Source organism: Phascolarctos cinereus, unplaced genomic scaffold (genome assembly GCF_003287225.1).
Source record: "Phascolarctos cinereus isolate Bilbo 61053 unplaced genomic scaffold, phaCin_HiC Scaffold_5;HRSCAF=322, whole genome shotgun sequence".
Lineage (NCBI taxonomy): Eukaryota > Metazoa > Chordata > Mammalia > Diprotodontia > Phascolarctidae > Phascolarctos > Phascolarctos cinereus.
Window position 1 is genome coordinate 90,839,980 of NW_027555958.1, and position 13,228 is coordinate 90,853,207.

Here is a 13,228-nt window from a genome sequence, read left to right on the forward strand (position 1 = left end):
CCTTTTTTTAATTAATTTATTTTGACTTATCAACAATCACTTCCATAAGCTTTTGAGTTTTAAATTTTCTCCCTCTCCCTTCCCGCCTCCCTCCCAAAACGGTGTGCAATCTGATATAGGCTCTACATATACATTCCTATTAAACATATTTTCACATTAGTCATGTTGTAAAGAAGAATTAGAACCAATTGTAGGAACCACAAGAAAGAAGAAACAAAACATTCAAACTCCGTAGTTCTTTCTCTGGAACACACACCTTATTTCTTAACTGAATTATTATGCAAAGAAGTATATGATAAAGATTATTTATGTACATTTCTTGCTTTTGAAATTTATTTCTTTGGTATAATTGGGAAAATGGTAAAGGTTTTCTTCCCACAAAATGTTGAAGTTTTATTAATCTGTGACAATCCATAATTTTTTATATGTGGGATATCTTGATGAGAAATGCTTCACTACTCCATTTTAATTAAGAGCATATAGAGGATTCTCTTATGAATTAGATTGATGAAGATGTGAATATTGCATGAGGCACATGGTATACATGTAAGTGCCATATGTGAGTGAATGAAATGTGCTCTCCAGTTTTATAAGTCAAGTTAAGCATATATACACAAGATTAAATGGAAGGCTATTCAATTATCCATTTAATTCTTCAGGCAGAAGTTGACTATTAAATCTAATAAATTGTGCATGACTATCTAGATTTGTCTCAAATGCATATCCTCATCATCAAAGACCACACTAATTCTGATAATATGTGGCACTGTTCTAATATTAGAACCAAGATACTTGGTCATGGTCTCTTCCCTCTAGGACTTTGCAGTTACAGATTTTAAGAGTCACCCAGACGTTGATGATTGAACAAGCAGTGGGAGAGACCACTAGAAGTGATTTCATTAGTTACCTGAGGTCAGTTGGCCATACAAAAACTATAAATGTACCTTGCTATATGTCATTCATACAAATCCTATCCAGTGGATGTGGAAGGAATGCTTACAAACTTGATTTCGATGCTGATGAGCCTCTGGACTTCATTTTTAGTTAGTTCTTTTGCTGAAAGAAGAAGCTGTTAACGGTGTCAGATGCTACAGAGATGATGCGAACGATTGCAATGGAGAAAAATCTACTGCCTTTGGTATTTAAAAGGTCACTGGTGACTTTCAAGAGAATAACTTTGGTAGAAGAAAGACAGAAACCAGAGCCTAAGAGGTTAAAGTACAAGTGGATAGTGAGAAAGTAGAGAGGAGATGACTTTTAAGGAAAAGGGAAAAAAAGGGGGCAGTGAAGTGGCACAGTGAGTAGAGCACTGGCCCTGGAGTCAGGAGGACCTGAGTTCAAATCTGGTCTCAGATCAGACACCTGACACTTATTAGCTGTGTGACTGGGCAAGTCACTTAACCCTAATTGCCTTGCCAAAAAAAAAAGTAGGGTAAAAAAGGAGAAATGGGCAAAATAGTGGTAGAAGAAGGAAGAAATATTTCTCTTTTCTTTTGCTGACTCCATTCCTTACCACCCGCTCACTTTTTGGCTCTCTAAAATCTGTTTTCCTTCCTTAAAACCCTATTCAGACCTTCTCAAAAGCCTGAACTAACCTCCTGATCCTCAGATCTGAAAGTCTTTTCCCAGTCTTCATTCTCCATCACTTCTCTGTAGCATACAATACTGCCAGCCATGCTTTCCTCTTTGAAACTCTCTTCATGACACTCACAGTCCCGGTTCTTCTACCTCTGTGACAGATCCTTCTCTGCCTTTCTTATTAGATCCTCTTCCATTTTCCCATCCCTAATTTTGTATACTCCTCAAAATTTTACTCTTAACTTTCTCTCCTTTGTCTATGTTTTCCTTCAGTGGTGTTATCCATTCCAATGCCTTCAACTATCACCTCTATGCACTTGGTTCCCAAATCTGTATCTCCAACCATAACCTCTTCCCTGAGTTCTAGTCCTTCATAGATGATGACTTGAATTAATTAGCTCGGCCCCCAAACCAGCTCTATGTCCTGACCTATACGTACAAAAATATTTATACCTGATCTTTTTGTAGTGGCAAAGAATTGGAAATTGAGGAGATGCTCATCAATTGAGGAATGACTGAACAAGTTGTGGTATATGATTGTGATGGAGTTCTGTTGTGCTATAAAAAATGACAAAGTTTCAGAAAAAAAACAAAAACAAAACATGGCAGGACCTGTATGAATTGATGCAAAGTGAAATGAGAAGAATCAGGAGATCATTGTGTACAGTAGCAGCAATATTGTGATAATGATCAACTGTGAAAGATTTGGCTACTGTGATCAATACAATGATCCAAGACAATTCCAAAAGACTCAGGATGAGAAAAAATGGTATCTGCCTCCAGAGAGAGAACTGATGAGCTCTGAGTGTGAATTGAAGTATCATTTTCCCTTTTTTGCAATATGGCTAATATGGAAATATGTTTTGTATGATTTCACTTGTATAACTTATATCATTTGCTTGCCTTCTTCAGGAGGAGAAGGGAGAATTTAGAATTCAAATTTTTTTTTAAATGTTATAAAATAAATCCTTTTTTTTTTAAAGCATCTCTGCACACAGCGGGATGACTATCTGCTGGACTGCCACAACAATTCCACAACCACCACCAGACTTGTCCCAGGAACAATATTGCCAGATGGTGTAGTGGATAGAGAGCTTGCCTTAAAAGCAGAAAGACCTGAATTCAATTCCTGCTTCTGACACATACGGACTTTATGACCCTCAGCAAGTCTCAGTACTCCAAGCAACTCTCTTAAGCTATAAATTGTCAGGATGGTACTGACCAGCATCAGTAAAGAGAATTTCCTCATCTGGGAAATTCATTATGCCAAGGAAATCTCAGGTCCAGGCTCCATCTCTAGCCCTGCAATGTTAGCTGGTTGCAGCTCTGCCCCTGTTAAAATTGAATGTAAGCTGTTCTAACTACACCAAGAATCTGGGTTCCCACTATGAGAGCAAGTCGCTTTCCCCCTCCGGACTCCAAGTTAAGCCCTCTAAGAAGGGAAGGGTAATGTTCTGTTTCTACAAAGCTCTCAACGATAATCTAAGATTTAAGAAAAAGTGTTGAGACATTTAAAAGAAAAGAAAATCAGTCTATCTTTAAACTATATTTAAACTAGTGATACACACTGGCCAGTGTATTTTAATGTATTGCTTCTGTAGTCAACATTTTGTTTTGCCCTTATTGAAATATTCATGACACTCAATTCTAAAAGCATATAAGCACACTCTACATAGATACCTAAAACAAGAGAAAAAAAAAAATTTAACCCTAACTCAGGCCAAGGGAAGGGACAAATATAAGCTCTGTGGTAGGAATTTAGGCTGGGAAGATACTCCATATACCTCCCCTACTTTTTGGCTAATGATATATCTAGGACAATAAAAAAAAATTTTAATATGAATTTATTTATTTTTTGGTTTTCAACATTCACTTCCACGAGTTTTTGAGTTCCAAATTTTCACCCCATCTCACCCCTCCCCCCACCCCAAGATGGTATGCATTCTGAATATCCCTTCCCCTAGTCTGTCCTCTCTTCTATCTCTTCTCCCCTCCTTCTCTTATCCTCTTTCCCTTCTATTTTCCTGTAGGGCAGGATAGACTGCTGTACCCCATTTCCTGTATTTCTTATTTCCTAGTAGCATGTGAAAACATTTTTTTTAAACATATGTTTTTAAAACTTTAGGTTTCAAATTTTCTCTCTTCCTCCCTTCCCACCCACCCTCATTGAAAAGGCAAGCAACTCAATATAGGTTGTACATGTGCAGTTATGCAAAACACTTCCATAGTAGACATGTTGTGAAAAACTAACTCTATTTCCCTTAATCCTATCCTGACCTCCCATTTACTCTATTCTTTCCTTTGACCCTGTCCCTCCTCAGAAGTATTTACTTCTGATTACACCCTTTCCCAATCTGCCCTCCTCTCTATCATCCCCCTGCTCTCTTGTCCCCTTCTCCCCCTATTTTCCTGTAGGGTAAGACAGATTTCCATACCCAATTGAATGTGTATGTTATTCCCTCCTTAAGCCAAATCCTATGAGAATAAGATTCACTCATTCCCTCTTACCTTCTCCCATTTTCCCTCCACTGTAAGAGCCTTTTCTTTTCTGTTTTTTTTTGTGAGATAATTTACCCCATTCTACCTCTCCCTTTCTTCTTCTCCGAGTATAATCCTCCCTCATCCCTTAATTTTATTCTCCAGATAAGACCCCTTAATCTTCAACTCACCCTGTGCCCTCTATCTATCTATCTATCTATCTATCTATCTATCTATCTATCTATATACATACATATAATTTTTTTCCTCCAACTACCCTAATACTGACAAAGGTCTCATGAGTTATAAATATCTTCTTTCCATGCAGGGATGTAAACAGTTCAATCTTAATAAGTCTTTTTTGATTTTTCTCTTTCCTGTTTACCTCTTCATGTTCCACTTGAGTCCTGTGTTTGAAAGTCAAATTTTCTATTCAGCTCTGGTCTTTTCATCAGGAATGCTTGAAAGTAGGACAATAAAATTTTAAACCATGATCAGAAAATATTGCAGTGCAGTGTAAGGGGGATGAACTTGGAATTAGGGGAGAACTGGGTTTGAATTCAGCCTCTCATCCCTCATTTACCCTTGTTATGACCTTTGGCAATTCATTTTACTTACTCTGAGCCTCAGTTGTAAAAAGGGGATAATAATGCCTGTACCTACTTCATAGGACAATGGAATGAAATAACATTTAAGCAAAAATTTTCACAAAACCTAAAAATAAATATATTATTTTAATTATGTAGCATATATAATATATAATGAAATGTGATATATAATATATGAATGACTAATAATAGTATTATATATAATATATAATAATACTATTATTAGTCATTTATACTATGGTGTGAATGAGTTTCAGATCCTCACCTAATCAAAAGCAGGTCTCAGAAAGTTTGAGAGGTAGAGAGGGCACTACTGAACCGACTTCAGGATTTCACATAGGGTTTTCCTGGCTGAAGCATCAATATGAGGCACATATGAGTAACGGTGGAAAAGAGAAAATATGAGAGAGGGGTATTTTTTTTTGAGAGACAAAAGGCATATTGACGAAAGACAGCAGGGTTATAGCCCAGTCAAAGAATGTTAGAATGTTAGATGGCTCATGTTGAGCAACAGTTAAATTGGCATGTCACTGGGTACTTTTGTTAAGGGTGAATCTAAAGTCCCAGGATCACAGAGTCAGAAAGTTGGAAAGGGGCTTAGAGACCATATAGTTCAACCTCTATATGAACATGAATCTCCCGTATAATATCCCCATGAAGTGGTCATCCAGCTTTTACTTGAAGATGTCTAGGAGAAGAAACTCACGTCTTCCCTAGGCAAGCCATTCTGCTCTTTGATAGTGCTAATTCATAGGATTGTAGAAATAGACCAGGAAGGGACCTGCAAGATCACCCAGTTCAACCCTCTCATTTTATAGGTTAAGCAACTAAGCCCCAGAGAAGGGACTTCCCCAGTGTCACATACATAGTAAGAGGCAGAGCTACTATTTGAACTCAGGTACTCTGACTCCAAATCTGAATTGTTGGGAAGGTTCTCCTTACTTTCAAATACTCCAACTGATTTAGGAGTTCTCTCCAATGATGTGAATCACAGCTCAACCATCCCTGCCCATCTATGACACTCTTGTTCACATTCTCCCAAAAGCTCATCACAAGAGGTATACCTGTGGTGATGGAGGCTGTCATCACTTTCTCCTACTATCTTTCCTTACACAAAAAACAAATCTGCCTCTTTATACCTTTGACCCCAAGTATTCTTAGTTCTTGTTCTCCTCCAAGGTGAAGCAGAAAAAGTCTAACCATCTTTCACCAGCAAGCCCTTCATAATACTTGAAGACAGTTATCATGGACCCCTGTCTTCTCCAGGGAAGTTCTAGCAAAGGGAGAGAGGGTAGGAGTTGGTCCTCTGAAGTCATGAGAGAAATAAACATCCCAAGTTCCTTCACTTGCACAAGAATGCATCCATATTTCCTTCCTATTCAGGAATCACTGCTTCTTCTTCCTGCCTTGCAGAATTGAATTAGTATTGATTGTTTCAGATGAAAAACCATAAGGTAGGTACCTCCTCCAAAGCCTTAACTTTGCATTTCATCTTTAGGTTAAATTCTTTTATCTGGTTTGAATTCAGCATTGAATTCAATTGAATTCAGAATTATATAGTGAAAATTGAAGATTGTCTGCTAGCTTTGGGTACCTTTTCTATATTGATACTATTTCCTAATTTCTTTTTTTTTTTAAAGATGAAGATACAGATGTTTTACTGAACTGAGTTCCATATTTTTAGTAAACTATGATGGCTGCACTCTGACAACCAAGTCTCTCTGTCCTTGGCTTGTGTCACTATTCAGCTTGTCTTATACACACTCCTCCATCTCCAATCAGACTACAAAAGATGAATGGCCCCCTGATTGTAAGGCCTCACCCTCTTGGACAAAGGATACTCCTGCCAAATTGTATCCTTGAGAAAAGGAATTTTTTAGCTTTATATTTAGCATAGGACTTCTGTGAAGTTCTTTTCTGGGCTCAACACCTGACTCCCTAAACTTCATTCTCCACCATTTCTCAGTAACCCTCTCACCTTGGAAGTTTACTCCTCCCCAGTAGCCTTCTCACCTTGTAAGCTCCCTGTAAAGTCCCTACCATTGACTTGTTATTTCCTCCTGGAACCTCTCTTCTAAGGACAGTACCCAGACCAACCATATTCACTCCTTCATTCTTTTCAAAGCTCTTCTCCTGGGCCCTTCACTCCCCCCACTTTTCAGCTTCCCTTTATGTGTTCTTTTCCCCCACTAGTATATAAGGTACTTAAAGTCAAGGATTGTTTTTCTTGTTGCTTGAATTTGTAATCCCAGTCCTAAGCACAGTATGTGACCCACAGTAGGTACTTGATATAGGAATGCTTGTCGACCTGACATGAAGGGGTAACAGAGATCCACCACCCAAAGTAGGGGTTAATGAATTTATTAAACTGATTTAGATTTTCAATCAGATTTCAACATGTGGCTACAGCTAAATAGTTCTCTAAAGTTACAATAATACCAACAGGAATTTATATAGCACTTTATACACATTATCCAGGCCATAAGAATCACAGATCTGGAGCCAGAAGGAATTTCAGAGGCCCTTTAGCCCAACTCCCTCACATTGCAGACTATGAAACAAATAACTTACCTACACTCACACAGATGGTAAATATCTGAGGTGGGATTTGAACCCAGGTTCTCTACCTTCAATGTCAGGGTTGGGTTTTTTTCCCATTGTATCACTCTGCCTTCACCAAATATCTCATTTGTTCCACTCAACTATCACCAAAATGGTGGAAAGCCCATTGGCCATGAAGTGAGTAGACCTGAGTTTATATCCCACTTACTATCTATTTGGCATTGGGCAAATGACATATATTCTCTGGGCCCCAGTTTTCTCATCTGTAACATTCAGGGACCGGTCTGGATAGCCCCCGAGGTCCCTTCAAACTTGAAATCTATGATCCTTTGATCCACATTTTACAGACAGGGAAATTAAGAAACAGAAGTTAAGTACTTACCGCAAAGCTAGTATTGGGGGTTACTAAAGTGAACCATTTCTGTGTTTGTTAGATTGAAAATAGATTAGAGATGGCAAGATAACTTAATCCTGGGAAGTTCTAGCAAAGGGAGAGAGGTTGGGTGTTGTTCCTCTGAGTTCAGCCCAATGAGGTCATGAGTGAAATAAATCTGCCGCATGAAAGAAAAGGCTATTCCCAAACACTGAATCATGCTGTTTGGATTAATAATTGGAAAAACATTTCTTCTCTGAAGTGTCCTTGGCCTGGAACCAAACCAGTACCAGTTTTCTCTCATGTAGATGTTGTTCAGTGCTTAGAGTAAAATGGTACAGATTGTAGTACTGATGGATTAGGCAGGTACAGAATGAATCTTTCGAATGAAACATTAGAAGGCTCCCAGCCTCTTCTGATTCAAGAGGCAGGGAAGAATCAGGCCCCAGTGAACTTCCCTGAACACATACCTTCCCTTCTGCCTCACACCAGCCGCATGGCCTTATTTCTTGGTCCTGCCCCTTCCTTGGCCACATTTCAGTGGCCAAAATCAATGGAAATGTCATTCAGTTCAATTCAACAAGCACTTATTAAGCGGAGGATTTGCCCTGTGGTTGCAGGAATAGCCCTGCCCAGACCCTTCTCTCAAGGAGTTGACAGTCTGTAGATAGCAGGGGTTCTTAAGCACTTTTTGTTTGTTTGTTTATTTGTGGAACCTTTTTGGTAGTCTGTTAAAGCCTGTTGACCCCTTCTCAGAATTTTTTGTTGTTATTTAGTTGTTTTAGGTCATGTCTACCTCTTCATGACTCTTTTGGGGTGATTTTCTTGGCAGAGGTACTGGAATAGATTGCCATATTCTTCTCCAGCTCATTTTACAGATGAGGAAACTGAGGCAAACAGGGTGAAATAACTTGCCCAAGGTCACACAGCTAGTAAGTGTCTGAGGCCAGATTTGAACTCATATCTTCCTGACTCCAGCCCCAGCACTCTATCCACTGTGCCACCTAGCTGTCCCCTTCTCAAAAGTGTCTTTAAATGGATAAAGTAAAATACAGAGTATTACCAAAAAGAAAAACCCAATTATATTGAAAATATAGTTATCAAAGTATTAAAATAACATTTTCAAGAGCCACAGAATAAAAACACCTGATCTAATTAATGGAATGTGTAATTTTATATTCACTAAACTTTACAAGTGCAGATTATTTCTCAGTAGGAAGATAAAGAATGATAGGATTCTCATTCAAAATAATAAAATAAAGCATGTCAAACTATAGAACAGGGAATCATTTTTCTAATGTCTTTGGTAGTCATTTATCATATACTAAGGAACTCTTTATGTTAATTGCATTTAGTGAGTGGCATTTATCACTATTTTTAATACCTCAGGAGATATAAAACTAAGAACCGTGGTTTCATCAGTATGAATAATCCCAACAGTGAAAAAAAATGGTCCCCATCCACATGATAATGGATAGTTTCATGAGTCATCATGACCAAAAAATATTCCTCACCCTGAGGCTGCCTTTCTGCTCAGCAAAGTGGGTTCTTAAACAACAAACCCACAACCCTTCTCCCTTTATAGGGCCTGCTAGTTTTGGCCTAGCCTTTAAGAGCACAGTCACCTTCACACTATAACAGAAGTAGACAATATGTTGAAGCGGATAGAATGCTGCACTGGGTGTCAGGAAAACCTGACTCCAAGTTTCTTCTGAGACACTTATAAGCTGTGTGACTCTGAACAAGTTACTTAGTCTTATCTTTTGTTTCTTATAGGTAAAATTGGGATAATAATATCACCTTCCTCTCCATCTTCTGAGAGAATCAAATGAGCTACTATATATAATGTGGTCTACAAACTTTAAAGTGCTATGTAAATATTATTATTATTATTATTATTATTATTATTATTATTATTATTAAATGCTATTATTGTTAAGTTCCTAGTATAGAATTAAAGAAGGACTTTACTGGAGGCTACTGTGTATTTGTTGGATTAGATCAATTTTACTCTTTTTGTCTAAAAGATTTTAATTATTCTCATCTTTCAGAATTTTCTGAGTCATGTTTGACAAGGGTCAGGACTTTCATGCAGACATTGTTAATCTGGGGTCTGCGCGAATCCTTTGTTGTTCTTTTTCATATTTTGATGCGCATTCCAATATATTTGGTGCCCTTGTGAATCTGGTGTGTTCTATTTTATGCATTTTAAAGCATTATTGTGAGAAAGGGTCCATAGGCTTTGCCAGACTTCCACAAGGATCTCTATAACACACAAAGAAGGGCCAGGAACCCCTGTTCTCACCCCTGATGAGGAGCTGAGCTCAATATGACCTTTCACCTTTCTTTACATAGGCCTTTATTGTGGATGAACAAGCTGAGGAAAGAGCAAGGTGGGAGGAGGCCTCCAAAGAAACAATCAAGAAAACAACCAAACCTTGTCCCCGTTGCCATGTACCGGTGGAAAAAAATGGTGAGTCTGTCTTACAGGTTAAAAATAGCCGGGGCTTAACGAGGCCATCATCAATGCAAGTTAGCAGTATGATTACAATAGTAAACTGAGTCACAGATCACAGCATCCCGGCCCAATCTCACTGATGATTCTTTCGTGGGATTTCAGTCTAGTAATTTCTATTTCAGTTACCATCTGTAACATAGCAACAGTTATATGGCTTCCTGGATATCCCACATGCAGATGTATTTTGAGGTTCCATTGAAAATTTCTAATTCTTAGCTTTTGAAATTACTTCATTTGAGAGAGTGCTTCATGAACAGGAATATGTACCTTTAGAGCTGGAAGAGACCTCTGAGGTCATGAAATCCACCCATCCTCCATTTTACAAATAAGACCCAGAGAGATATCCATGTATTGCATCTACTGGCATGTTAGCAATCATATTTCCACTAATGTTTAAGAAGATGGATGCAGTAAAAAAATTGCTAGAGGTGAAGGCTGAAATCCTGTTTATATTTCCTAGTTCTTCTACTTGCTGCCTATATAAGCATAGGTAAGATCACTTAAGCTGTCTTACTTAGCCACTGCTTCTTCTTTAGAGGGGAGGAAGGCACTTCTAGCTATAAGTCTATGGTCCCGTGTCCTAAAAGATAATCAGCTGGATTAAAGTCATAACAAAAGGCATGAAAGTCCTAACCCTTTGTTTAGCCTTATGAAGCCCGATTGCTGGGCTCTTGTAGTCCTAAAAATTGATTCTTTTTCCTATTCTCTGAAACCAAATGGCTGTCATGCATCATTCTCTTGAGTAGCAGGTATAAATTGCCAAGTAAACTCACCAAGATTTTGTCTAGGAACTTCTACAGTCTAATTAAGATTCAATGAAGGTTCACTTGGAGGCAATATAGTGTAATAGTCACAAGATGTGAGTTCAAATTCTGACTCTCCCATTTACAAGTTCACTTAATCTCTCTCGGATCACTCACCTTCTGTAAAATGGTGTGGGGGGTAGGAAGGGAAAAAGGCAAATTAGCCTTGGTACCCTCAAAGGTCCCTTCCATCTCTAACTTTTTGATCCAATGGTAGTGCTGTGGGGACCTACAGTACTAGTAATTATTTGTATATCAGCTATTAAAGAGTTTGCCATGTTTTCTGCTCCTTATGGTGTTGGAAGATTAGTATTCCTTTACCATCAGTGCTTAGCTATATCTGTCAGCAGAACCATTAGCATGAATTAGACTCAGTGGTACTCATGTTTCTTTTCATTGCTATCCATTGAATGTACAGTTTTACCATCTCTGTTTCTGTGTCTTTTCTTTCTTTTCCTGTGACTCTGTTCCCACAATTTTATACTATCAGATTCTTTACAATTTTATATCCACTACATATTTGTATAGAATTTTTTTAATTAGAATTAAGACACTTCACCCAGGCTGGAAGCACAAGGACCACTCAGTAATAATTTAGTAATATGTCCTGCTCAGCTCAGCACAAGAAATTAAATCTCTGTATAAGGCTTGGGCCTTTTTGTCCCTTCTTAGGGAACCTGATGGCTCCCCACTCCTGTGGGCTTACTATATTAATGTCAAACTTTTTTAATGCAAACACCAGCAAAGCGCAGTACAGTCTAGAACTCCTGAGCTCAAAAGATCCACCAACTTCAGCTTCCCTGGTAGCTGGGATTACTCCCACCACCAAAGCCCTATTAACCTTTATATTGAAATTCAGGCATTCCAAGTAACTCAGATGGGTTTAAATGTATACCCCAAAGAAGAATGTACTATATTCAGGTTATTTTCCTTAAAAATGAAAGAGTGTGTACAAAATCACAATATTTCTTAATATAACTAGATAATATATACAATTACTTAATTTAATAATAGCTAATAATAGTTAGTATTTGTGTATCACTTAATATCTCTTCCTAAGTTCAAATCCACTTTCAGACACTGGGTGACCCTGGATAAGTCTCTTAACCTTGCTTGCCTCAATTTCCTGTAAAATGAGCTAGAGAAGGAAATGACAAACCACTCCAGTATCTTTGCCAAGAAAACCCCAGATGGGGTCACAGAGAGCTGGTCATGCCGGAAATGACTCTGCAACAACGTTGTGACAGGTGCTATGCTAAGCATTTGAGAAATAATAACTCATTTGAGCCTCACAACAGCCCTGGGAAGTAGGTGCTATTATTATTCCCATTTTATAGTTGAGGAAACTGAGGCAAAGTCAGACAGCCAATAAGTGTCTGAGGTCACATTTGAACTCAGGGCATCCTGAACCCAGGCCCAGTGCTCTATCCACTGAACCACCTAACTGCCCCAGTTTATTTAAGACATACATGGAACCTTTTTGTTGTTGTTATTGAATCATTTCAGTTATGTCCAACTCTTTGCAAACCCTATCTGGAGTTTTCATGGCAAAGATACTGGAGTGGTTTGCCCTTTCCTTCTCCTGCTCATGTTACAGATGAGGAAACTGAGGCAAACAGGCTTAAGTGACTTGCCCAAGGGTCACACAGCTAGTAAGCATCTGAGGTCAGATTTAAAATCAGGACTCCAGCCCCAGCACTCTATCCACTGCACCATCTAATCCTAAATGCAGTTAAATTGTAATGAGATATGGTCTTTAACTTTTTGTTATTATTGTTCTAGATCTATGATTTCATTGGTGTAGGGAATTCCCAATGTACTCTGGAGCTCCACCAATATGGATGGGTAACTCATCTGCAAGCAATAGTCAGAGAATTGTCTGTGGTCACGCAGCTATGATGTGTCAAAGACAGGACTTGAATCCAGGTCTCCATGACTCTAAGACAGGCCTTCTAGTCACTATACCACACTGACTCTCATAGTATGTTCAGAATTGATTAGAATTCACTGGAATTGGGTTTTGGGTTTCTAGGTGGCTCAGTGGATAGAGTGCTGGGCCTAGAGTCAGGAAGTCTCATCTTCCTAAGTTCAAATCCACTCTCAGGCACTTACTAGCTATGTAACTCTGGATAAGTCACTTAACCCTGTTTGCCTCAGTTTCCTCATCTGTAAAATAGGCCAGAGAAGGAAATAGCAAACCACTCCAGTATCGTTGCCAAGAAAACCCCAGGTGGAGTCAGGAAGAGTCAGGCACAACTGAAATGATTCAAGAAAACAAAGAATTGGGTCTCACAGTAGACTTCCAGTG

General features: G+C 38.5%; 1 protein-coding gene across 1 annotated transcript in view; it reads left to right on the top strand.

Moving 5' to 3' along the window:
- PRKN (parkin RBR E3 ubiquitin protein ligase) overlaps window positions 1–13,228 on the top strand; it is a 1,801,990-nt gene that overhangs the window by 1,784,494 nt on the left and 4,268 nt on the right. The window contains exon 11 of the mRNA XM_020986759.2: window positions 9,955–10,072. Within this exon, the coding sequence (XP_020842418.1) occupies window positions 9,955–10,072 (118 nt within the window). The remainder of the gene's footprint in view (window positions 1–9,954; window positions 10,073–13,228) is intronic.